Below are 25,015 nucleotides of genomic sequence, written 5' to 3'. Positions count from 1 at the left end.
ATAAATCAAGGAATAGTAATCCTGCCAACTCGTGACTGAAGTGTACTGTAGTTGTTGAAGTTCTACTGTCGTCCATAACCACCTTGTAACTAGGTCAATACACTCGATATATAAGGTCCCCCTACCTACCTGGTCATCATATCGAACGAACGCACGGCCAAAGCTGAAACTTTGAGGTCGGTCTCCGTTCTAGGCCACCAATCACTGAACCTTTGTACTTGACCTGGCATCCCTAGTCGACCGGCAGTTCAATCCCGTCTCGGTCTCCGCCCCCGCTATCTCCGCACAGCGGTCGCCGTTGGTAAGTGTGACAGCGTCACTGTTCGGCAGATGATACAGAGTTTAGAGCATCAAGGAGGAAAGGAGGTGGAATGGATTACTGCACATTTTGATGACGATCATGTTGTTTCGATTCCAACTACCCGTAGTCGGTTTCGTTTACCAGAAATAGAGTAGTAAACCCGAAGGCATTTATTGAAATGATGCCGGGCTAGCCGAAGAACTCGTCTGGTAGTATAACTATCCATCAAAAGACAAACGAGTTTCTTGGGCAACCCCAACGTCGAAACAGATCAAGATAGCAAAATGCCTGACCTTTCTGAGTGCTCGAAGTGTCTCAAGGCACAGCAGGAGACGAACTTCCCTCCAACACCATTCTTTGATGGACCAGAAGCACCTTGCCGCTTCGAAGCGGAAGTCTATAATTGCATAGTCCGCGGTTCGATCCCCCAAGAGATCGACGGAACATACTACCGTTGCATGCCCGACTGGTCCTGGGCCCCTCTTTATGAAGACGATGTTTTCATCAACGGGGATGGCGCTATAGATGCAGTTCGGATCAGGAACGGTCACGCCGACTTCAAGCAAAAGTATGTGCGCACTGCCAAGTTCAACATTGAGAGGGCAGCAAGACAGTCAGTCTTTGGTAAATATCGAAACCGCTACTCGGACGACCCGAGAGTAAAGCATGAGGTTCACTCAACTGCGAATACTCATATCGTGTATTTCGAAAATCAGCTCCTAGCGTTGAAAGAAGACTCCCGGCCGTATGCAATGGATCCGGACTCGCTTGAGACCAGAGGTAGGTTTTAATCACCCAACTGGTCACTGTATACCTTTTTTCTACATGCAACTGATTCAAATATGAAGGACTTTACGACTTCCATGGGCAGTACTCAGCTCCAACTTTCACCGCGCATCCAAAAATTGACCCTGATAACGGAGAGCTGATCACCATGGGCTATGAAGCCAAAGGTGATGCGACAAATGATGTCGCATACTATCTCTTCGATAAGAACGGGAAGAAGCTTGAAGAATGTTGGATCAAGACGCCTTATGTGGGAATGATGCACGATATGGCAGCGACCAAAAATTGGATCGTCTTCGTACTCATTCCGCTTGAGACACAGCCAGTTGAAATACTACAGCAAGGATCGAAGCATTTCGCATGGGCCGAGGATAAGCCACTAACGTTTGGTCTTCTGCCGCGGCGAAACCCTAAACCTGTAGACGTTCGGTGGTTCAACTTCAAGAACGCCTTCTACGGGCACACCGGAAACGCATTCGAAGGCGAAGACGGATGTGTTTACCTCGACGCACCCCTGACCCATCACAACAAGGTGCGCATTCTATATGACTGCCTCCCGAAAGCGTTATTAACTCGTGCACTAGTTTTGGTTCTTTGGCCCACGAGGCGAGGACCCGTTTTCTCATCCCAGCGGCAAGGCGGCGGTAGGACAACCTGCCAGTAGCTATGTGCGCTGGAAGCTCGATCCCAATGCAACAAGCTTCCAGGTTGAACCGACCGAGCTAGTCGCTCTTGATGGTGAAATGCCCAAGGTTGACGAAAGATTCGCAACCAAAGCGTACAGCAAACTGTTCCTATGCGTTCACGATCCAAAGGCCAAGTACAGCCCTGTCGGTGGGACCTACAACACCATTGCAGCTGCAGATATCAACACCGGGAAGTATACTCATTGGTCTGCCGGAGAACATACTTCTCTGCATGAGGTAGCGTTCTTACCAAGGTCCCCGGAGGGTAAGTCTTTCATAGAGCAACAGATATCGCACGGGTGAAGGACTCGCTAACGACTTCATAGCTGCGGAAGGAGACGGCTTTCTTGTGACCATCGCGAACAGACGAGATGTTAGACTCTCCTGCATCCTGATTCTCGACGCCAAAAATCTTGGTTCTGGGCCTGTAGCAATCATTGAACTACCTTTTCGGCTTCGCAATGGTATACATGGAAGCTGGGTGCCCCGCTCGGCCTTGTTGCATGATAAAGATCTCTGCGATATGTCCGGTGTAACTACAGAGATTCGGCAGAAATTTGAGGGCATAACTGTTCAGCCAGCCTTACGAAAGTGAAGGAACGAGAACAGGAAGTCCTGCTGTCTAGAGATCTTGGAAAGCGACTATTTGAAAGTCTTCCTACTGTTAAGAATAATATATGTCTGTCTCTTTCGTCTTGTCAGTAAATTTTTGGATTAGCTCGAAGCCACGAGATTTAGGAACATGCTGATGTCTTCTTTCTTGCCAAAGCGTACAAAGAAACTATTACTATCAGCGAGATACATAATTTGGTGATGACGCCGTGCATTGCATATTTCTTACTCAAATCCTAGACCTCTCTATCCCCGCTTTGGCGCTGTAGCAAAAATATTCTTCAACTTGTCGTCTAGCCACTTGACATCTTCAAAGTTCCCTGGGGGCCCTCCAGCCCAATGGCCCCAGATGGAGGGGTACACAGCCAATTCACCGACACCTTCACTCATACACTCGACCTCATACTCGGAGTCCTCGGGCCTATAGCTGTTAGCAATAGTTTTGGCGGTATTCAGGGTGAGATTCTTACGGGAAGTAGAGGTCAGTCTTGGAGGGCAGCACCAAAGTTTTGGCCTTGATGCTCGCCATGGCCTTCTTAAAATCGCCATTGTATGGCTTTTGGTTGCTCACATCGGCACTCTGCCATGTATGAATCATGACAAGCAAGTTCTCCGGGTCCTTGCTAAGAGCCCACTTCTCCCAAAACGTTTGCATGAAGTCTTCGAGATCCTTGGCTCCGTAAAACTTCTTGTGCAGCTCATGTCGGTAAAATGCTTGAGAGAAGCCCCATCCGGCGTACCCACGACCGAAAGCTTTCAGACCAACTCGCTTCTCCTCGTCTGACCAGACCCGAACAGACTTGTCCTCGGCTGATGCAATGCGTCCTAGAGTACTACCGGCTGAGCTAGTCTTCTTTGCCGCGAGAAGCGCCGACTTGACGCCTTCCAAGAAAACCTGATTATGCAGGGCGCACTTCGCGGCGCCACAAAATGGGACTGCAATATCCAAGAAGTCGGGATATTGCGTCGCCCATTGGAAAGATTGAGCCGCGCCCATAGACCATCCTAGGACGGCTCTGAGATGGGTGATCTTGAGTTCCTTGGTAACCAATTCGTATTGAGCCTTCACGTTATCGAAGAAAGATACGTCGGGAAATGGGTTGATGTCTGAGTTGGAAGGGCTGATAGACTGTCCGTTGCCGAACAGGGCCGGAATGATGATAAAATAGTCTGACGGGTTCAAGGTTTTGTCATCTCCCACTAACCATTCGTTATCCGCGATCGCGCCGGAGTACCAGGTAGGGTAGACAACCGCTGGAAGGGATGGTTCACCGAATGTCTTGTATGCAATCCATGCTCCGGGCAATGAGCCACCGCCTTGAAGATGGAAATCTCCAAGCTGATACTTCTTGATATCAGACATGTTTGATTGGGAAGAATCAGGTTCAAAGTGAAATGGGGTCTATGGCCGTGCTCTCCCAAACCAAAGATAGAAAAATTAAGGAGGTGTATTGTGATGTAAAGGCGCCGTGGGAGCAAGAAGGGTAATATATCAACACCATCCTTATCTTTCTTTCGTCATGATATACTGCCAGCGATGTGAGGGGAAGCAGGGGTCAGCCGATTCAAGCCGTGAGACCCGTGACCGGCGCCGGACCGACCCCGCATTTTATGTCGTCCGCTCCCTACGCTATCTACAATCGTCACCAACGCTGGAAACACTGATAACTTAAATTACGATTTATGATTGCACCAAAAAAACGTGAAGAAACTAAGAAGAAAAGGCGCCCATTTGCTTTCGGCCGTTCAAGATTTCAGGTTCATATACCAAAGGAATACTGAATTGCGATAGCAGTACCACGTAAACCTGACACTGAAGGTTGAATATGGGTTATTGGTGAAGGAATCCTTACCCCAAAGCCGTGTCCAGCAAGGCAATCACCTACTGGCGGCGCTGAAGCTCGGACTTTCGACTTTGCGATACGCCAGGTCGCTATCGACGTCCAATTCGGGGCATCTAGGATAAGGCCAAGCTCGACCGCCTGGACCTATCTAACACCAGCTTGGTGGTATACTGAATGGTCGACTTGTGGAATATTTACTGCAGTCAACAGGATCTAATAGAGTGGTAGATTTGGATAAAAGATGGCGCATTTAGAGGATTCGGAACTCTTATTCTAGCCCTTTGCTTCTCGGTTGCCCACGACCGGACATTCAGATCGTAGACACTTCTCTGCCTCATCTTTCTCCGAGCGGGGGTCTCGAATTGATAGCGTACGAGACGGACAGGTAGGGGACAAGCGGACCGAAAGAGAATGGGTTGTTTGCAATCAGTGATGAGCCTTAACAAGAGCAGAAGGGGAAATGATCATGTCGAGGCACTCATATTCCATAGTGCCGGACGATAGAGCAAAGTACTGCTGAGCATAGGATGACTTCATCCCTGTTTAGCTGTCCATACGTGTACTGCCAGTATAACGATTGCGAAAGACTCGGGCCGTACATCAAACCATTCTGAATTCGGACCGCTCGCCTGCTTTCGAGGTGGAAGAATTGAATCGATACTTAGTCATTCGGAGACTGGGGAATGTTTTTGCTCGAGATAGTACTTCTGGAAGTATGTAAAGCGACGAGCTGTTAGCAAGGTCCAGGAAGATAGCAAGGTGCATGCACTAAGTGACAAGGACCGCCTACGTTGTAGATGGGATATCAAGATTCCTAGACCTAGTGTGCTTCCAAGTCGTGAGACCTCAAAGTTGTGGCAAGCATCCTGAATGCTGGTCTGCCCGCCCGCCGACAATTGCTCAACCTGTTAGTAGAGTGGCAACTGACTCGAAGCTCATAGCAATATGTGGCTGAGCCAGGCGCCAACCTCGTTCCTGATGATCATCTGATGTCTCTCGAGATGCAGGTCAAGACCATGAATATAGCTGGCGCGGTTGTAATCGGTGCATGTGGTCTTGACCCATCGTCCAAGGTCATCCTTCTGACCTCGACCAACGTGGACACTGTTCCTGAATCGAATTAATGCAGCAAGTTAAAACTAGCCGGGAATCGCTTACAATGGAGTGGAATTTGTAGACGGATGTAATATTAGCTTTGATTAACCCACCGTCTTCTTCAAGACATCTCGGTGGCTTTTCCGTATGGTCGTTCGGAAACAGTGGAAACGATCTCATTCGTGCAAAATGAATCGGCCGCGAAGATCGCCACATGACCGGGGCGATCTGGAGAGTTCGGCAGGATGCAACCGCCGGTCGATATCATGAAGGATTGCGGTAGTCGTCGCTAGGCAGAGAGGTCCTAAGACGAGCTGGTGTCACCACAGATGCTGACCTTTTCGGTATTGATTGGTGCAGAAGATATGCACGACGCTATGGAGTTGGTAAAAGCCTGGAGCGAGTGTTGATCCGCTGGATCTGGCCAGGCATCGCAAACGACTTCGAGTTGTAATCATTGACAAGAATCTCCCTCCGGCATACGTCTATGTTACCAGTTTGATTTTCGTTTTGGCGGATCGTGCTCTCTCCTTTCTCTTGAGAGAGCCAGGTGTTTTGGCCTTGATTGTGGATTCTTGCTGATCGAATACGAGCCGTTTGAAGTTCAGGTCCCAATCTCCTGCGTTGTAGAATGCCAAGGTTCACTCGATATAAACGTCTTGGCGCCATCGGCTCAGTTGGTATGAGGACCTTGGTGCATTGGTGACTCGTGAGAGGCGAGAAGAAGGCCACGGAAACCGCTCGCCTTGAACGGGCAACACAAGACCGTCATTGCCTTTTGTTCTCGTGCTTGGTATATGGTGGAGTGGGCAGTTGAACCGCACGATGATTGGAAAGCAGAGTTTGGCAGTGCAGAATGCCAATATTCGCAGTCTTGGCAGCTAATCCCCCTTTTCAATAGTGCAACATGCCAAGGTTGCGGGTAGATGCACAGGTCAATGACCGCCCCTCTCACTTCCCTCATTATGACGGGCATACTGTCTTAGAGTTATAGAGTTCGCTGCTAAGTGATCGCAAAATGCCGGAAAGTTACAAGGAAGTGAGTTGTAGAAGTTTCATTTCGCATCAGTGTTGCTCTATAGTTGAGAACTCGCCGTAAAATGGGCTTTCAACGTGAGGTAAAAGGTGTAAAGAGGTGGGAGCCGGTCACTCAAGTCTGAACTCGTTAGCAACTCATTGTGAGCAACTAGGCCAGGGGTCACCCCGACACACTCATGATGACAATGCCCCCCATCAGATCAGCAGCGCATCTGCTCAGATAGGCGACGCCATCCGCCGCGCGCACGGCGAAGCTCTGCTTTGAGTTATTCCTCCAACGACCAGTCCTCGTTCATTTATACAGCATCTTGGCGTTCATCTATCTCTGGGATGCCGCGCGCAAAAGCCACTCACCCTGCTGATCCGAAACATAGCAGCTGTACAACTCTAGCGCAGGGTCACACCTTCAGCGTTACTGCGGATGGCTGCCCAGCTAGGGCGGCACTAGTTCGGTCTTCTGCCCTCGGTGGGTTCAGCTAGGCCCTGTCAGCGACAGCCGAATGAGCCTATTCGCAACCCCTGCACTCCCCAACCACACATGGCCACACCAGAAGCCGGGGCAGTACCAGACAGGAATCATTCTCTCACGTTCTTTTAGGAAGTGAATTTGCGCCCAGCCGTCTGATTCTGGTACCCTGGTCGCCCTGGGACGGGCCAAGACATGATTTTTCCTTACTCGCGCCGTTCATCTCAATGTAACGGCGTCGCTAGCGGCCAATCACCTCTTGCTGTATCCGTCGGCCAAGGCGTCTTCGTCGACGGGATATTCATCCAGTCTCTCCGATGCCCTGTCATGTTTGTAAGATTATCATAGAATACACAGATGGCGAAATAAACAAGGGCCTCGGTTAGGTCAAGGGATGCGCTTAGTTGGAAACGCCCAGCAATGCAGTTGTCAACGTGGAGTCGTGGACCGGCCTCCTTCCAAGTTCCCACAATCACCAATGGCACCATCTTCCCTCACTTTAAACTAGAAGCGGAATTCGGAGCTTATATCTCATATATAAGTCTCTACCGTCGACAGGTCGGACCACCGGTTCTTTTTTCTTTCCATCGCGCCTCTTCAGTCTTTCATTCTTTTTGCTGTTCATCCCATTCCATTAACTTCGGTAGTGCTAGTCACCCGCTTCACGACATTCACCTCTTATTTCATCCGAATCAGTTCATTCCTTAGGTAACCAGCCTAATCACCTTCTACAACACTACCAAGATGAAGTTCTCAGCTGTCACCTTCATGGCCGCTCTGGCCGCGGCTTCGCCTGCCAGCATCGTCACCGCCCGCAACGAGCTTGCTCTCCGCCAGGCCGCCGAGGCTTGCAACATCGGCTACTGCACCCAGGGTGGAGGTACCACTGGTGGTGCCGGTGGCTCCAGCATCACTGTCAAGACTGTCGATGAGCTCGTTGCTGCCGCTAAGAAGGAGGGCCCTCTTACCATCGTCATCTCCGGTGCCATTTCCGGCAGCGCCAAGGTCCGCGTCTCTTCTGACAAAACCATCATCGGAGAGAAGGGCAGCTGTAAGTATCCTTCAGGCTACAATTAACGCCTCGGAGGCTTTATTATACTAATGCCAATACTTTTGCAGCCCTCACAAACGTTGGTCTATACGTCCGCCAGGTCAAGAACGTCATTATTCGCAACCTGAAGATCGGCGGCGTCAAAGCTAGCAATGGTGATGCCATTGGCATTGATGAGTCCACCAACATCTGGGTTGACCACTGCGACCTTTCTGGTGATCTTAGCGGAGGCAAGGATGACCTCGATGGCCTCCTCGACATCTCCCACGGTGCTGACTGGATCACGGTCTCTAACGTCTACTTCCACGACCACGTAAGTCCTGTCCTGGTCTTGACTTCTGTTTCTTGGTTCTCAACAGGTTCCCAACTAACAACAACGCCAACAGTGGAAGGGATCCCTGGTTGGTCACTCCGACAGCAACGGCAGCGAGGACAAGGGCAAGCTTCACGTCACCTACGCCAACAACCATTGGACCAACATCAACTCCCGTACTCCTCTCGTCCGCTTCGGCACCGTCCACGTCGTCAACTCCTACTACGACAAGCTCCTGCTCACTGGTATCAACTCGCGCATGGGTGCTCAGGTCCTCGTCCAGAGCACCGCCTTCAACAGCTGCCCCACCGAGGCCATCTTCTTCGCCGACTCCAAGGAGACCGGCTACGCGGTTGCTGAGGACGTTGACCTCGGTGGTTCCAAGAACTCTGTTCCCAAGGGAACTCTCACCTCTGCCTCGCTGCCTTACAAGATTGCCGCCCTCGGCTCCGGCAAGGTTGCCGGTTCCGTCCCCGGCGCTGCTGGCCAAAAGTTGTAATTGGGTCATCAGCCGATTTGGATGTCGTAATTATGATGCGATCTGATATTTCTTTGTACATACTTGACTCAGTATATATGAGTGACGCCGCTGGTCTGTTGATGTACGCCCCTATTGTGTACATATGGGGCCAAACTGTGCGCCAGAGCTGGATTATTTGGAGGCATTGTATATACGTCTGCCGTTTACTCTGTAAACTGAACAGGATTTTCTCCCAGCTTTTCTCCCATTGCAGTCTGTCTCTAATGAAGCCATCGCTGAGTTCTATCTTCCGTCTATCATTCACGTGAGAGGCTCATCGATGGATCGGCAACAAATTGAGTGGGGAATTGTACGGGCAATCAAGGGCAGCGCCCTGTTATATTCCCCATTTACAGATCAGTCAAAACGTTCTCATCCCGCTTCTTGATGCGAGGAAAGCAAAGCCACACGATAGCCACAACTGCGATGAGCGACAAAACGATTGGCTGGAGTACAGCAACACCCTTACTCGTCGCAATCGCGCCGATAATGAACGGGAAGACCGTTCCGCCAGTACCACCAATGGCCATGGCAAAACCAATAGCGCTGACATGGATGTGCTTCGGGAGTAGCTTGGCTGTCATCATGACTGCGCCAGGAAACATCGGCCCCAGGAAGAACCCGAGGAAAGCCACAGCAATGGCTGAAACAATGAATTGGGGGACGAGCCAGAAAAGAAGCTGGAGAGCGAGACAGATGGCGATGTAAATGCTGATGCAAAGCCTTTCTCCGTAACGCTCTGTCACGAAGCCCAAAGTAGCACGTCCCAGGGCCTGGCCTGCCCAGAAGCCGGTCGCAGAGATACCAGACGCGTAGGCGGATGCCTTTCGAACGCGTAGCATGAATGTAACAATCCAGCCTCCGAGACCAACTAAGAAGCTGAATTAGCAACTTTCGAACGCCATGTCTACGAAAAGTCTTACCTTCGACACCCATGTACGCAAAGAAGAACACGGAACAGAGCCAGGTTACTTTGGATTTGAGTGCAATTCTAGTACCCGCACCCCCGTTACCCTCATTCTCGTGCGCGTGTTCTGCGCGATATACGGTACCGGTCTTTTGCCAGAAGGTGACAGTGAGACCGACGAGTTCGAGGACAGATGCACCGACCTGAGAGTTCTTAGTACATGTATTGCCGAAGGCGCCGGCGAAATGGGACTCGACTCACCATTACATAGTAGTAGTTGTACCAAGGCAACTTGGCAGTTACCACCATCGAAGTAGCGATCAGTGGAGACACGAGAGCTCCAACGGAATAGAAAGAGTGCAGGAACCCCTGGATTGTGTTCGCCTTATCCATGGCGCCAACCCAGGCGCAAAAGCACGCATCAGTCAGTCCATTGCCGAATCCGCTGATCATGTTGGCCACGATGAGTGCTGGGTAAGGAGGATGCAGGGCCAGGACGACGTATGTGATGATGTGACAGAGAGGTGCCATGATGGCCACGCCTCTTTGACCGAACTTCTGATGAATCCTAGCGTTGGTAAATGCCGCAACCGAGTAACCGGCGAAAGGAGTCAGGAAGATCAACGAGACGATAGTGTAGCTGAGTTCGTAGTAGGTTTCAAGCTGAAGAGTAATTAGACTGACAAGTCCACCGCAAATCCTCAAACATTGAAGCGCATGGAAAGAAAACGTACGTAGGGAATCAAAGCCTGAAGGATGGTATCATGTTAGTGACTGTTTACAACTTGTCGACATATTGATGACCACTTACACCGACTGCTGCGTCGTTCATGCCGGCAATGGCAAACGAGAAGAAAGCAAAGCCCAGTCTTCCCATGTTACCCCTTGGCGAATTCCATCGTTCGATAGCTCCATGAGCATTCGTTGGAGGGGTGTCGTCGGGTACATCTGACGATTGATGTTCTTCGGGTCCGTCTTTCTTCGGTGAGGCACTCCCAAGTGCGCGACCGCTTGAGCTCAGTCTGCCAAGCTCATAGGGTTCCGAAGTGAAGGTTTTCTGATGCTGCGCCTCAGATCGCGCCTCGGTGGCGGTTTGCGACATCTTGAAGGGGTGTTGGCCAGTCACCAGCGTAACCAGATCTTCTAAAACCTGTGTTCAAACGAATTGGCCTTTACAGAACACAAGATGAGAATCATCAAGAAATCTCATCGAAAAGAAGAACGACTACCATGATGATAAAAAGGTCGCCGAAGGCGGTCTGGTAACTTTGCTTGACCGAGAACTGGGGGCGGGGGAGCTTCCGCCGATAATTATCCGGGGCATCTGGGGTCCCAAGGATCCTTTCTCGGAGTCAGACGCGCAGCGCTAGCGGAGTATCGGTGGGAAACATTCCTGACTAACACACGTAGACGAGGCGAGGAGGCGGTTTTCCTCGTTGATGATTCGCTAGCGGTGTCAAACACACCCATTCAAAGTTGACTCGGCCCAGTCTTAGCTAAGGTAGAAAAGGCGATCGGACTTGCTCCACTGGGCCGAGTCACTGGGGAAGCAACAAGTTGCGGCGTCGTTTTGCGAAACCGAGGCGTCTACACCCATTCCGACCAGCAAGGCCCCGAAAGTTTGAGCGAGAACACAGAGCCAATGACAATTATTATAAGAAACGTAGCAAGTAATCTGGAACATCGTTATGTAATAATTGTACAATGATCACTACGAGATTGAGGAGGATGGTGATAAGATAGGAGTTTCGATTTACCGCATGGAAATCCAAGCCAGCAAAACCACGCTCGACTCTGATTGCTTTGAATCCTGCCTCAATTTCATCTCGGGAACTGTGTGCGGAGTGAAAACAGAAATGCATCCAAAGTTACGGCTTAACAGAGGAAATTGGAAGATCGAGGAATTCGAGAGACTGGTTTTGTCGCTTCCGAAGAACTTCGTAAGGATTGGGGTTGGAAATAGTGTCAATCATGAACATAAGCAATCAACAACAGTCTAGGTAATAGGTTGGCACTCGTTGAACACACCATGAGTATCGGTATTTCGAAGCCGCTGCCTGTTTTCCTGGCAGGAAGATGGCAATGTCGAAGTCTTGTTGCCTTCAAACTTGTCGATGCAGGGCGCTTCGCATTGCGATGTGGGCATGAAGAATACGTTGTCGCGATCTGTGGTCTCAGGCAATCGTTCTCGCAACCGTTCGAGAAGAATAACGATCTCAAATGTCAAGACAGCTTCCATGATCGCGGGACCAGCAGCTCGTCGTGTAACGTTTCCCAACTCAATTCTAGGCGAAAATTGATGTCGCTTCCGATCAAGCCAGCCCGGGTGCCCAGCGTTGATCAAGGATTGTAGAAAAGCCTAGAAGATTGCATGAGGCAGAGACAGTCTCAAATTCTGTTTTCGAAATATCGAATTTCGTACTGGGATGCTTTGAGAATAGCCAACCAGGAAACGTGCCAAGTAGAGATGTATATCCTGTGGCACCAACAAAGGAGAGGTCTCAGTCTCGAAACAGCGGTGAATCATTGGAGCATGTTGATAACTAACGTACTCCAACAACAGATTTGATAGTAAATGAAGATGTACCACAAACAAAGAGGTCAATTACGCCAGATCATTTAGTCTAACTTGCGTCAAACTCGTACCTTAACCCATCTGTTATCATGTGATAAGATGGGTGGTTATCAACGAATTCCTCTCAAATTCGGTCATCACTTCATTTGCACATCATTTCTATTCTACCATGTATCTCAAGAAAGCACAGGGGTGGTCTACCACAGAGTCAGAATATGTGTTACACAGGCCAAGGCAGTTACCCGATTGTGTCCCCCAAGAATGTCGCACAAATATTGGCTCCCAATCACTGCAGCGCCTCAGACATGCATCTACCCGTATATTGACCAACTAAGGTGCGAAATGTGGTGAGAGAAGGTCATCTCTATTGGTGTCTTTATCGTGCAGTGTCATAGTGTTTGAGGTACCTGGATCGTAGATATAATACCGTGATTGACAGGGGATGCAGGCAGGGGTGTCTGCGTGTTTGGTGTTGTAGTAATCGACCTGCTTCGGTTACTCCCTTGTTCGGGCAGGTCATGAAGTGAAAGCGTTTACTTTACCCTTGATGCCTAGATGCGCCAAGTAGGTGATACAGGCCATGTGGTTGGTCGTATTCAGACAATGAGAGAAGAATCACGGCGGCGGCCAACAGACCCGGTTGGTCGCGTCGAAATGCCAATACTGTTGGCCCTCCTGCTCTGTTGATGAAAAGGGGCGGCAGTAGCACATCCCGATCAACCTTTCCTCTCGGATGAGTTGTGTCACCAAACTCGGAGCAATTGTCCCCATTCATTATCAAGGCCGTGGAATCACTTCAATTTCGACTTCGAGTTTACCCCCTCAAGCTCAAGTTTCTAGACTTGTCACCAGCAAACAACCCAGGTTATGAACCATCTCTCAATCGATCTATCTCTTCACGTAAACAGTCCTCTTTCAAGATGGCGAGAGTTCCTGGAATCCCAAATGACGGCAAACCTTCGCCAACAGACCACGACCTAGACAGAGATGGCAACATCGATGGAGCTGGTCTTGATGCTACCGGTTCTTATGAGGAGAAGTACGGTGATGCTATCGGACAAATAACAAGCGACACCAATACCGATTCCATCGCCCCAAGGAATGCTGCAGAGAATGAAAAGATTCGGTCGAGACTTGTCCGCAAGTTCGATCACAGGCTGGTACCTGCCATGTTCCTTGCGCACCTTCTCTTCTTCCTCGACAAGAGCAGCATCGCTCTCGCTCGCATCAATGGACTCGAACGAGACCTCAAGCTGGTTGGCAACCAATTCAATACAGCTCTGGCAATGTTCTTCATCCTTAACATCTTGTTCAATATTCCAGGAAACCTAGCCGTACGCCGTGTCGGAGGCGCGATATGGTTGCCGGCCTTGATCATTTCATGGGGAATAGTCACTACTCTCAGCGGCTTCATCACCAACTTTGTCGGCCTTTGCATTACACGTGCTTTCCTGGGCTTGACTGAAAGCTCTTTCCTCGGTGGTGTCTTGATTTACCTTGGCTTCTTTTACACCGCCGATGAGCTCATCCTTCGCGTGGGCTTGTTCTACTCGAGTACCGCCCTTGCTGTGTTCCTCGGTGGCTTGATGGCTGCTGGACTTGGACAGATTAAGGTCCGCGGCTATGACGGGTGGCCTTGGATTTTCTTCATTGAGGGGGTTTTGACCGTTTTGCTGGGCCTCCTGCTGCTTTTCATCTTGCCGCACACACCTGCTGACGCCAAATTTCTGTCTCCGACTGAAAAGACTCTCGCTGTTGCGAGGATGCAATGTCAAGATCGATGGCACTATCTCGGCAATCCTCGCCTATCCGACCAAGAATCAACAGGAGAAGATCAACAGAGTGGCATTCTGAGGCTCCAGAACAAGAAGGATCCTCTGACTTGGAAGACTATTATAGGAGCAATTGGTAATGTCATCACCATTCTGATGGCTCTTGGAAGCTTCTGCTCCATCCAGGCCATCTACAGCTTTTCCATGTTCTTCCCAACCATCATCTCTGCTATGGGATATAGGAAGCTTCAGGCATCATTGATGACGGCCCCACCGAATTTTGCGGCCTTGATCTTCACTGTTGGCATCTCATTCTGGAGTCGTCGGTCTGGAAAGACTGCACTGCCCTTGAATGTCTGCAGTATGACTGGCATTTTCGGGTACATCCTGATGATTGTTGGGGCCCATGTTGGTCCGGCACCATCCTACATGAATATCAAGATTCAGTATGCAGGCTCATTCTTTGTCGCCATGTCAGTCAACGCAACACCCTCTCTGGCGCTTACTTGGATGAGTATCAACGCATCCCCACACTATGTCCGTGCCGTTGCTCTGGGTTTCTTACTGTCGATTGGAAACTCGGCTGCTTTTCTCGCCTCCTTTACCTACATTAAAGATGAAGCACCCCGGTAAGTTGTCTTTATGAACACACTTGCGCGGTTCCCCTCACTGACTCTGTCATGTCCTAGATATCTCAAAGGGCACTTCATCAACTTTGGCTGTCTGGTTGGATTATTGGTAATAGGAATTATCTTACCCCTGTACATGAAGCGCGAGAACAAGAAACGGTCGCAAGGAGAGCGAGGCTTTCGGCTAGACGAGAGTCAAAGGGATGGCCTATCAGCAGAAGAGCATGAGTTTAGACTGGGGTGGATGCATCCCAGTTTCCGTTTCAAGTTCTAATGTAAGGTACTAGTACCTTAGCTGATAGAAGGTAGCACCGTAACTCTGTCTCTTGAGGAATGATACACGACGTGGATATAATTTGTCACACAATTCTCTGAATACATGCAGGGAAGCACGCCGTTGAGCCGTTGATTCGAATCCCTTCAGTTTCGGCGACCATTACTCGAATATTTTTCGGCTTTCTCAATCTTACGTATGAAATGTCCTTGAGTGAATGATTTTAGTCCAAAAAGTGTGATGTGTGGAGTCGCCATCACAGCGCTCGGCGAAATGAAGCCATCACCAGAATCGAGGTACGTACCGTCGAGTTCCTTGGAAGATAAACGCCGACGGAGCATTATCTCCGACACTAATGCAACGCGTGGAAACTGCCCGCCAATTTCGCGATTCATTGCCGAGGTGGATCTCCCGTCCTTCAACCTCCTTTCCAAAGATTCCACCTCGCGTCGCCGGAACCTCTCGATTTCAGACGACGTCAACTCTCGGCACAGAGCCGACAGAATCTGTGCGGGCCGTGCTGTGTTGCAAGACGGCTTCACCAAAGCGCAAGAAAAAAAAAAAGACACTCTTACGGACACACACACACGCGCGAACACAGACAATGGCGGCGGCGGGACACGGCCTCTTCTTCTTCATTCCCGGCAACCCAGGGCTCGTCGATTACTACACCGACTTCTTCGATGCGCTAAAGGCCCGCATTGGCTGGGCCGACGGCCACATTCACGTCCACGGCCGCGATCTCTTTGGGTTTAGGGATGACAGCCACGAGCCGTTCAGCAAAGACAGCCCGCCGTATGATGTGGAACATCAGATTGAGCTTGTTTTTGACCATTTGGCATCATTGCGGCGGACAGACTCTTCGCGTAATGCGCCGGGCAAGAAGGGCGAGCCATATGATTTTGTCGTGATCGCGGGCCATTCTGTCGGTAGCTACATTGCCCTTGAGATTTTCCACAGGCACCTAAAGGATCCCTCGCGCGCGCCCCATCTCAAACTTCTGACGGGCATGCTGCTCTTCCCAACAGTCACACATATATCCAAATCGCCAAGCGGAAAGCAGATGGAACTCATTCGTACGACACCATTCCTCAACAATACCGCACACGTGATTGCCCAAAAGTTTTTGAATCTCTGGCCGGCGGTAGCGCTTCGGTGGTTCGTTGGCAATGTCCTAGGCATGGGCCCTAAAGCAGCAGACGTCACGACCAGTTTCTTGAAGAGTCGGGACGGAGTATGGCAAGCCATTCACATGGGCAAAGATGAGATGAAAGTGATTACCGAGGAGAAGTGGGATAAGGAGCTCTGGGAAGTTGAAGAGGACGATGTGGGGAACGGCAAGCGAGCAGCGCCTAGATTCTTCTTCTTTTTCGCGAAAAAGGACCACTGGGTTGGAGATCATTTCCGGGACCATTTCATCAGAGCCCGAGAGAAGCACATCGAGAACGGCTGGGCGAGGGTTGAGATTGATGACACGGGACTTCCTCACGCTTTTTGCACTACGGAGAAGAACAGCGAGATCATCGCCGCTAAGGTCGCCGAATGGTTGAAAGAGGTCTGGGACGGCTTGGCTCAGCCAACAGCATAGTTATGCGGTGAGTGTATCTTTTCATCACGACTACGAGGATCAATTTTTTTTTGAGTGTATAATATTAAACAATAGACAATAATTGTATTCCAAAGAATTCCAACGCTTCTGGTCTTACATGAAGTAACTGGAATGGGAGAAGCGGAAATCCGGCAGCTACGAGCCTTCCCTTCTCGCTCGAGGCAACCGAAAATGTTTACCCTTTGAGGTGTTGGGGTATGTCCGGATTTTACTATCAACTCTAGACCATGAAGTTGCCTTGAGAACACCGGCAATAATCTGGGAAAAGTCTACAACACCATGCCTCACTGGTTCTGTTGAAGAACTCAAGAGGGCATCGGCCTTCCAATTTGCATGCTCTGGACGCTCGCCGTCTAACACAAGTGATCAGCGCCTAGCTGGAATTAGGAATCCATTACATGCTTACCTCTGCTTCAGACTTGTTCTTCCTTCTTCTCATCAAACCGTACACAAATGCTCCCATTGCCAGGAGTGACACACCAGCTACGCTGCCTGTTAGCGGATAGTTCACCATTGAAGTCTCAGCAAGGTCAACTTACCAACACCGCCAAAGACACCCAATAATACTACAGCTGTGGGAGTACCGCCGGCTCCCTTGGGAGTTCCCGTTGATGATGCTGAGGACATGGGGGCAGACACAGATGCCGCAGGAGGTGGCATCGGGAATGGGCTGGCTCCGACAAGAGGCATAGTCAGCCCGCTGGCTGGAGGTGGTGGTGGTGGAGGCGGTGGGGGGCGCGATAACCGGCGGAGGAGGAGGCGGCGGAGTGCTCATCGGCGGTGCTGGCGGCGGTGGTGATGTCTGAACTGGCGGAGCCGGTGGCGGAGGAGGAGGCTGATTCACTGGAGGCGGCGCTACCGGTGTCGCAGTCACCGTGACTGTTGTCGGTACCATGATCATCACGGTCTGTGTCGCAGCCGGGGGCGTCACCGTCACGAAGATGGTGACCGTTGGTACGTTGGCATTGTTGTTCGGAGGCAGCCCCGTGGCCACGGGCTGTCCAGGTGCTCCCGGCGTAGCCTGAGGTTGGCCGCTGAGGAGGCCTAGGACTGAGAGAAGCTGATTCGGATCGAGAGGAAGCGCGTTGGCGTTGGGCGCGCTTGCTTGCTTTGCAGCACCAGCGGCGACTGCTTGAGCGTTGGCTGCTTCGGCATCTTGCATTTGCCGGCGTACATCTCGAATCTCCTCCTCTTCCTCATCGCGCTTGGCGACATTGTGGTTTCCCATATCCATCACTTGCTTCACCCTCCACGCCGAAGATGTTGTTGCTGAAGTGGCTAGTAGATCTTCTACTTTATTCGGTACGTCGATTCACGGTCTAAAACATTTCTGGTCCGGTAGGTGAGCCGAGAGGTCGTGAGGCACTGTCAAGCGTATCACAGATGCGCTTGTCGTGCTAGTCCGGTTGTAAATAACCGAGAGAAAGGGTCCTGGGATACTAGACAGGCAGCGGCCGGGGTAGCGAGCGAGGTGGAACCCATGCACTTCTTATTCAGGCCTTGTGCTCGTCCATTCTGTCAGTCTCTGCTAGTTCCATCCATCATTTGACTTCTGGCTCGTGTCAAACTTTCAAGGCCGAGGTGCCGCCACTCGGGCCCGGGCCTTTTCGCGCTGGTCTACGGGGTTGAGATGTGTCCCAAAGGAGCAAGTGGGCGTCAAGTTTCCGACTGACGGGTAGACATGATGGGAATTGGGTGTCATCAACACGGTTGCCGGAGACAAGAGGAAAAGAAGGTGATCGATTGAGGGCCGGCTTTGGCCCATTGGGTGAACGTGCGTTCCCCGGCCCTCTCTTTTTCTCTCCTCTGGTTTGTTTCCTCTGCCCTTAGAGTTCCTCTACCGTTTGTGTTGAGAGGAGAAGGGGAGGGGTGGAAGGGGGTCGGAGAGCCATAAACTTTGAAGCATAGACTCGTTGTGGGCGACGACTGCGACACGGCGTCGAAGCAGCCTCGGTGTTTCACAAAGGAGGCAGAAGTGGTCTAGAAGATGGGACGTCCAATGGCTTCAGTGTTTTGCGAAACCACTTTCTGTAACCTCTTGAGCCTCCTTGCGCTTCCCATGCATTTGGGGGTGGGCGGCCGTGCGGTGAGTCGCAGGCATCCCCGGACCATCTCGTACGAGGGTGAACCTATTCCTCTCATCAACTTGGAGGTTTCTTTCTCGAGCTGATTATCTAAATTCAATTTAGCTCTTTCAGCCGTGTTCGCGATCTCTAATTGACGTCAGGACGATGATGAATACCAGCTGGCTGCGTCACAGCGTGGCGGTGAAAGCTGAATTGGGCTTCCAGACCAGCCGGTGGACTTGGCCAGTATTGTTCTTTATATGCATGAGATAACCGAGCGTAGAGATTGTCCACGGGGCCAAGATCTGGTCTTCCATACTTTAGTTTCTTTCATTTTCAACTGACAAGCTAGAAAAGGGATCCAGAGTCAAATTAAGCTATGAATCCCAATCGGCTACAGCCGCAGCCGCCGCCGCGACCAGACGTGAGGAGGGGACTGCTCGGAAGTCTGACTGCTGCATCAGCTGCAGCGTACAACTTTCTCGCTCATGACTACGAGTACATGCCGGACCGATACCATGACGAAAAGGCCTTTCCCACTCGGTTATCTCGGGCCGGCACCAGCATCCGACTGGGAGCCCCGCGCGGCCGTAACATTCTGCCGCTGAGGCCGCCGCCCATCCGGAAGAGGACCTGGCAGAAGGACAGCAGCACTGGAGAGCTCCGCACCAAGTCGTTCGAAGACTCTCAGTACAATCAGTATGATGAGGGACGTGGAGGCCAAGATCGGAATCCCTTCGATGATTCCAATGAGGTTGGGGACCAGCAAGACGACGACGAGGATGATGGCAATGGCGAACCGTTTTCAGTCTTTACCAAGAGACAAAAGTGGTTCATTCTCATCATTATTGCTTCTGCAGGTCTTTTCTCCGGGTTGTCGTCCAACATTTACAACCCTTCCTTGGATGCAATATCAAGGGTGAGTGGAAACTTTACACCGTTCCTTCAAAACGAAACGCGCGCGCGGCAGATGCTAACACACCAATTCAGGAGCTGATGGTTAGTGCATCACAAGTATCACTCACAATCACGTCTTACTTGATCATGCAAGCCGTTACACCGCTGCTATGGGGCCCCATGTCTGACACGCTCGGCCGGCGGCCAACTTACATCGCCTCCATGGGAGTTTACATTGGCGCCAATATCGCGTTGAGCTTCTCGCCAAACTACGCGGTACTGCTCATTTTCCGTGGCCTCCAAGCTGCAGGAAGTGCCTCGACTGTCAGTATCGGTGGGTATTTCGTCTCAGCCTTCTCTTCAGTTTCCAAAGTTGGTAGCTAATTAACGTGTGTAACAGGCAATGGTGTCATCCAGGATATCTCTCCGACGGCCGAAAGGGGTGCATACATCAGCTTCTATCAAGCGAGTGAGTCGTCGTACTCCCCGTGGGTGTTTTGAGCGGCATCTAATTCTTTGCAGTCCGAAATTTCAGCACAGCGATCGGCCCGCTGTTAGGAGGTGCTCTCGCCAATTCCTTGGGCTTTCGATCCGTGTTTGTTTTCTTGCTCATCGCCACGTCGCTTATTCTCATCACTATCATGGTATTTCTACCAGAGACTTTGAGAACTATTGCTGGCAATGGGTCCCTCCGTCTGAACGGCATCATCTATAAGCCGCTTTACAGATATGTGGCCAAGGAGCCGAAGTACATGGAGGATCCAGATGGACCTCTGAATCGAAAGATGACCATTTGGACCTTTTTGAGGCCATTCAAGCTCTTCAAAGAGAAGGACTTGGTGATCAACCTTGTATGGGGTGGTGTGATCTATGCCATCTGGAACATGGTAACGACTAGCACAACTCCACTGTTTAAGGAGCGGTTCGGACTAAATGAACTCCTTCTTGGTGTGGCATTCATACCCAACGGTCAGTCGAGAGCACTCCTTCCGAACTTTCAAGAATGATTGGATGGCTTGAACTCCGATGGGAACGGGACTTGCCTGGGCGTGACTGACCTGTGTGGGTAGGAATTGGGACCATTGTCGGCTCCGTGTTTGCGGGCAAACTTCTGACTCGGGACTACAAAGCCGTTGAGACCAAATACAAGGAAACCCACAACATCCCCTACGACGAGGAACTGTCACCCAAAGACATTGCGCCAGATTTCCCCTTAGAACAGGCCCGCTTGAGACGCCTCCCGTGGATAGTCTTCCTATTCGTTGCCTCCATCGTCGGCTACGGGTTTTCTCTGGCGTATCCCACGGCAACGTCCCGACCGGGATGGATTGCGTTGCCCTTGACAATGCAGTTTCTAATTGCCGCATCGGCGAACGCCATCTTTGCGCTGAACCAGACCATCATCTCGGACCTTTGCCCCGGTGAAGGCGCGAGTGCCACAGCCATAAACAACGTGGTCCGCTGCGGGCTGGCAGCTCTGGGCGTAGCATTCGCAGAGCAGATGCTCAACGCTGTTGGTCCTGGCACTGCGTTCCTCGTCCTCGGCATGGCAGTCATAGCTGTGTCTCCCATTCAGGTTGTCAATCAATTCTGGGGGCCCAAGTGGCGGGCTCAGAGAGAGAAGAGGAGGTCAAAGGTGGGTGTACAAGATCATCCGGACCGGCAAAAAGCCTAAAGGTTGTTTTTCCTTTGGGATATTCTCACGAGGGACATCGACTTGCATTTCCGAGCGAGGCGTTCTAGACATACACGGAGCATCAACCGCGCAGGAACGATTTTCATTAGCGTTGGCATTTGAGAGAGCGGCCTTCACCGGTTACGGTGCGTACATGTAGCCCTCAGGAACATAAACAACAGTTGCTTTAGTGATCAAGACTTAAACCAGGACAGCTCATCATACCATCTTGATGAGGCGGGGTTACGAACACCCCAATTCGCAAGCCTGAATCTTACATTCTCTTAATTCGGCTACTTCATCGGGCGAAGGTTCCGCCTCATGGCTGGGGCATCATCACTTTTGTCCTCATCAATTGCCACCGGCCACTCTCAACGATCGTCACTTTGACTAGGATGGCCTGTCACTTATGTCCGGTTGTGGGTCGATCTCTCTGGTTGCTTGAGAAGACAGAGTTCCTCTGTGGCGATCCTTTCTGTAGCAAGTCGTCTGGTGTTTCTGCTGAAACCTGTGGACGTACAGCGTGCACCCCGGTTGAAAGTTAATATGGTGCTCGAACGCCTGGCTTCGGTGGTCCGTACTTCATGCCTAAGACGCCGCATTGTTTTCCCAATGGAGCAAAGAATTGCGCTACGATTCGGCAAGCAGGTACAAGAACCCGTCTTCACGTGGGCTCTCGGCTCTTTACCCATTGGTACATGCACAGTTTGATGGATTAGACAGCACACGTCAAAATGATGGGGAAACAGGCTAGGATTTTCAGGCTATCTGACGTTAAAAGTTGGATGGCAACATGCTCTATCCCGTCATTCTGGCAGATGCAAGTGAAGGTGCAAATCTGCAGTCATTCTCAAGCACCAAGCAAAGGCTAAGAAAGTTGTCACGAAGATCACCAGTTCGTCGATGATCGAGAGCCTATTACCGACCAGAACTTTCACAATTTATTTGGCTCAACGCCACCAATTCACAAGCGTCTCTCGAGAGTTCGCGGTGATTAGCTGAAGGTGCTGTGGGTGCGGGCCCTCGGCCCGAGCCTGTTGATCTCGGGGACCCCTGCTTCAAGGCCGATTCATGGCCTTGACAACTTGGATCAGCGTAAATGACTTATACAGGATGATACGGAAGGCTACATGGTTATATTCTCTGCATATAATTCAGCGAGCAGTAATTGATCAGCATCTCCTTACGTGTACAAAAGGAAAAACCTTAGCGCATGCAATTACTGGTGTTGTGTTGGACAAAGTGCAGAGCATTCTTCTCATCCATGTCGACCTACACTAGGTTCGTGAGAATAAGAGACAAAGGAGTAAAGGTTAGTTACCTGTAGTAGGACTCAATGGATTGTCGATCACGGAAGACTCTATTCGGAAGGTCAGTCTACATAATCGGAGCACTGTAATATAATACCAGGTACGGTGAAATTATCGTTTTTCGTGAAAGCAGGAGGCTCTAGAAAATGAGCTATAGTATACTCCGGCTCTTATTCTCCATTTCTGGGAGTGGAATGCCTCGAAACTGGTTCTTAACGGAGGACAAAGGAAATATTTTCGACAAGCAGCCCTGCCACTCTATCCTCACGGAAGTTGTCGCCAAATAGAAGCTATGTTATTGCTTTTGGTTATGTTCAACAGCATGATCGGTATGAGCTTAGTCAATGGCGGTAAGAAGGCGATTGCATGACTGAGCCTAGGCTATGAGCGCTGTATGAAGTAAAGCAGATAGGGGAGGACGTTGAATTGTCCAGAAACTAGGAGAAAAGCATTCGATCTCTTCTCAGAGCGCCTGATCACTATATAACTCTTTCCGTATATTCCCTGTTCATCTACGGGATGGGTCACGATTCTTCCAGTTCTACTCAATTCTATGAAAGTTAACCTTCAACACCAACTTGGCCACAACCCAGCTGGCGGTAGGTTACAATCCCCTTGTTGAGGCGGATTTCCGATGTACATTACTGCTTCTCACTAAGTTAATGCGTACCTCTAGTGTGCAGCGATCGTCTTTCCATCGCTAATCGCCCTTCGGTTTCCTCCTGTGTCATCTAGGTCGGTCATAAAGCGAACATCACCTCACGGCTTCGTGAAATTGGTTGTCTTGAAGTCCGAGCATTTTCGAATGATTGACTATGTGAATTTAATCCATAACTATATCGGTCTACTAATCGCTCATTATGATGATCTCAGCTGAAGATCGGAGGGTTCTGGATCCGCTTCCCTGAAGTTTTTGAGAATTCTTGTGGCCGGGATGATGTCTTCACCATGCCCAGCTAGCCGAGCTGACTTTCAGCTTTTTAGTAACAAGGCAGAAATTTTGCTTCTACAAGTCGATCGAAAGCTAGGATATAGCCTCTCCCGGGTTCTAGAATCTCAGTGAACCCAATGTCGCGAGATGCCGTCAGGTCATAGTCAATACGAATCGGCGAGGCCAGAGTGGCAGCCAGTATATCCCAATTAACATTCTCGAGGGAGCCTCGTTCAAGGCCATTCGCGAGGACCCAGTCCGACCACTTGTCTTTCTGAACAATGAGCCAGTCAATGCCAAATACCTGGTTGGTGAGCTGCCCTTGTGGGTCAACTCCGTTGAGGCCAAAATAGCGGCAAATCAATCGCCACTTCATCTCCCACGAGACAGAATCGCCGTCTCCGATATTGAACGACCGCTCGTGAGTCTCCTCCGGGTGCAACGAGGTATGAATATGGAAACGGGCTACCAGGTCTTGGAAAGAATCGGTGTGCAGTGCCGTCCAGGACTCTTGAGTTCCCGGAAAGGGACAAGACGCTCCGTCACCGTGCGTTGAACGATAGAAAGAGAGATACAGCCCCAAGCTCTGTGCCACGTTCATGGCGTTAAACTGGGGGACGAATCCAGGCTGGATGGTAGGCCTTGTCAGATGTGGCCAGAATGAGAGAGTTGAGGCGCGGCTATTGTCCGAAAACTCACGAGAAAGGACGGCCTGACTTCAGCCCATTTCCACGAACTTTTCGCGGCATGTCTGGCTACCACATCACACTGAGCGTAGTAGAAAATCTTGGATGCGTATGGTTCTGGCAAGCGGGCCAGGTCTTCTTTCCACGGTGCGGGAGGCCAGCCGTATCCTACTATTCCGTAGCCCTTAGGAAGACTTTAGTAAAAGATCAGTTTCCGAGGCAAGAGTTTCGATTACCTTTCCGCCTGTCTGTAGGGAAACAAATTCTAGCTTCGGGCATATATTCTTGACGGCTACCAGGGCGTTGTCGACGATCGCAGCGTTGATTTTGACTTGGCTTTCTGGATCACTTTCATGGCCCGTGTACGCTGCGAAAATGTTCTTAGCCGATCCATCTACAAATTCTGTACTTTGCTACTCAAGCTGACGAAGTAGCACTCACCAACAAAGTATATATGTGTAACATCATCAACTTCTGGTATAGCCTCAAGTCTCTGAAGCGTCAAGTCGGCATCGGTAAGATCGAGTCCGGTATGTATTTCAAGTCTCGGATCGTCCCCCAACCGCGCTGTTTTCCTGCTCATGGGCCTCTTGCTTAAGCCTATGACTCGATTGAATGTGGTATTTGATGGGTAGCTAAGACACTCGCGCATCAAAGCCCAGCCGGACTAGAATTTTCAGCATAGGGGTAAAAGAAACTAAAACTGCAACTCAGGAGACTCACAATACCGGAAGCCCCAAATATCATGGCAACGTTCCTCTTCTCAGAGACCATGTTTGCGTTCTCTTCGTTGATGATGTATCACGTTCCCAGCTTATAGTCCATTGCAGCCATGATGGCAGCCGTCCAAGTTTATATAGCCGACAACACTGTATGCAGGATGTTTAAGAATCTGCCCCTGCCGACAACTACTTCTGCCAAACCTGATTCCTGGGTTTATTCTAAAGAAACACGGAGTCGCTCGACTGAAGT

The 25,015-nt window shown here is 50.5% G+C and overlaps 7 protein-coding genes across 7 annotated transcripts; 5 read left to right on the top strand and 2 right to left on the bottom strand.

Annotated features, from left to right (window-relative positions):
* Positions 1-585: 585 nt before the first annotated feature.
* Positions 586-2,042, top strand: N0V96_009815 (uncharacterized protein; the record flags this gene model as incomplete). Its single annotated transcript, XM_065758756.1, has 4 exons — positions 586-1,081; positions 1,150-1,651; positions 1,719-1,967; positions 2,015-2,042. The coding sequence occupies 4 exons, from the start codon at positions 586-588 to the stop codon at positions 2,040-2,042; spliced, it is 1,275 nt and encodes a 424-aa protein (XP_065612523.1).
* A 589-nt stretch (positions 2,043-2,631) lies between these two features.
* On the bottom strand, positions 2,632-3,748 carry N0V96_009814 (uncharacterized protein; the record flags this gene model as incomplete). The annotated part of the gene is made up of 2 exons (XM_053197798.1): positions 2,632-2,806; positions 2,856-3,748. The coding sequence occupies 2 exons, from the start codon at positions 3,746-3,748 to the stop codon at positions 2,632-2,634; spliced, it is 1,068 nt and encodes a 355-aa protein (XP_053044729.1).
* A 3,824-nt stretch (positions 3,749-7,572) lies between these two features.
* Positions 7,573-8,691, top strand: N0V96_009813 (uncharacterized protein; the record flags this gene model as incomplete). Its single annotated transcript, XM_053197799.1, has 3 exons — positions 7,573-7,879; positions 7,948-8,192; positions 8,266-8,691. 3 exons carry the CDS (start codon positions 7,573-7,575, stop codon positions 8,689-8,691), a joined length of 978 nt encoding a protein of 325 aa, XP_053044730.1.
* A 371-nt stretch (positions 8,692-9,062) lies between these two features.
* N0V96_009812 (uncharacterized protein) lies at positions 9,063-10,721 on the bottom strand (the record flags this gene model as incomplete). The annotated part of the gene is made up of 5 exons (XM_053197800.2): positions 9,063-9,583; positions 9,636-9,822; positions 9,881-10,282; positions 10,354-10,368; positions 10,431-10,721. The coding sequence occupies 5 exons, from the start codon at positions 10,719-10,721 to the stop codon at positions 9,063-9,065; spliced, it is 1,416 nt and encodes a 471-aa protein (XP_053044731.1).
* A 2,393-nt stretch (positions 10,722-13,114) lies between these two features.
* On the top strand, positions 13,115-14,599 carry N0V96_009811 (uncharacterized protein; the record flags this gene model as incomplete). Its single annotated transcript, XM_053197801.2, has 1 exon — positions 13,115-14,599. The coding sequence occupies one exon, from the start codon at positions 13,115-13,117 to the stop codon at positions 14,597-14,599; it is 1,485 nt and encodes a 494-aa protein (XP_053044732.1).
* An 874-nt stretch (positions 14,600-15,473) lies between these two features.
* Positions 15,474-16,457, top strand: N0V96_009810 (uncharacterized protein; the record flags this gene model as incomplete). Its single annotated transcript, XM_053197802.2, has 1 exon — positions 15,474-16,457. One exon carries the CDS (start codon positions 15,474-15,476, stop codon positions 16,455-16,457), a length of 984 nt encoding a protein of 327 aa, XP_053044733.1.
* Positions 16,458-18,923: 2,466 nt separating this feature from the next.
* On the top strand, positions 18,924-21,116 carry N0V96_009809 (uncharacterized protein; the record flags this gene model as incomplete). Its single annotated transcript, XM_053197804.2, has 5 exons — positions 18,924-19,463; positions 19,535-19,775; positions 19,842-19,910; positions 19,964-20,410; positions 20,512-21,116. 5 exons carry the CDS (start codon positions 18,924-18,926, stop codon positions 21,114-21,116), a joined length of 1,902 nt encoding a protein of 633 aa, XP_053044735.2.
* Between the last annotated feature and the right edge of the window lie 3,899 nt (positions 21,117-25,015).

The sequence above is a fragment of the Colletotrichum fioriniae genome (assembly GCF_027942845.1).
Source record: "Colletotrichum fioriniae strain IMI 355084 chromosome Unknown scaffold_13, whole genome shotgun sequence".
In the NCBI taxonomy this organism is placed as follows: Eukaryota; Fungi; Ascomycota; class Sordariomycetes; order Glomerellales; family Glomerellaceae; genus Colletotrichum; species Colletotrichum fioriniae.
Note: the sequence above shows the minus strand (reverse complement) of the source record. Positions and strands in the feature narration are given on the sequence as shown.